Raw genomic sequence first — 372 nt, 5'->3', positions numbered from 1 at the left:
TGCTGCGCCCGCTGCTGCGTCTGCTGGGCCTGTGTGCCGCCGCGCCCGCCACGCCCGCCCTGCAGGCCAGCCTGGTGCTGCTGCTCAGCCAGCTCTGCGTCTGCGTGGCCCGCGAGCCTGGCCTGCTCGAGCGCTTCTTCTACCGCCCGCCTGGTCCCGGGACTGACCCCGGCTCTGGCCCCGCTGACCTGCTGCTTTTCTCCCTGCTCGTCCCCTTCGTGCATCACGAGGGCATCACCGGGCAGCAGGCCCGCGACGCGCTGCTGCTCATCATGGCCATGTCGGCCAGCAACTGCACCGTGGCCTCCTACATCACCGATCACTCCTACTTCTGCCCGGTGAGTGCCGGCTCAGCTCCGGTTTCTTTGCCCC

At 69.9% G+C, this 372-nt stretch overlaps 1 protein-coding gene across 1 annotated transcript in view; it reads left to right on the top strand.

The window, feature by feature from the left end:
- Positions 1-2: 2 nt before the first annotated feature.
- FAM160A2 (family with sequence similarity 160 member A2) overlaps positions 3-372 on the top strand; it is a gene marked incomplete at its 5' end in the record, with an annotated part of 17,030 nt that continues 16,660 nt past the window's right edge. Inside the window, one exon of the mRNA XM_019523751.1 lies at positions 3-338. Coding sequence (XP_019379296.1) covers positions 3-338 — 336 coding nt within the window. The remainder of the gene's footprint in view (positions 339-372) is intronic.

This window comes from Gavialis gangeticus, unplaced genomic scaffold, assembly GCF_001723915.1.
Source record: "Gavialis gangeticus isolate Ggan-Ray unplaced genomic scaffold, GavGan_comp1, whole genome shotgun sequence".
Classification (NCBI taxonomy): domain Eukaryota; kingdom Metazoa; phylum Chordata; order Crocodylia; family Gavialidae; genus Gavialis; species Gavialis gangeticus.
The sequence above is the reverse complement of the archived record's forward strand: the minus strand, read 5'-3'. Positions and strand labels throughout refer to the sequence as shown.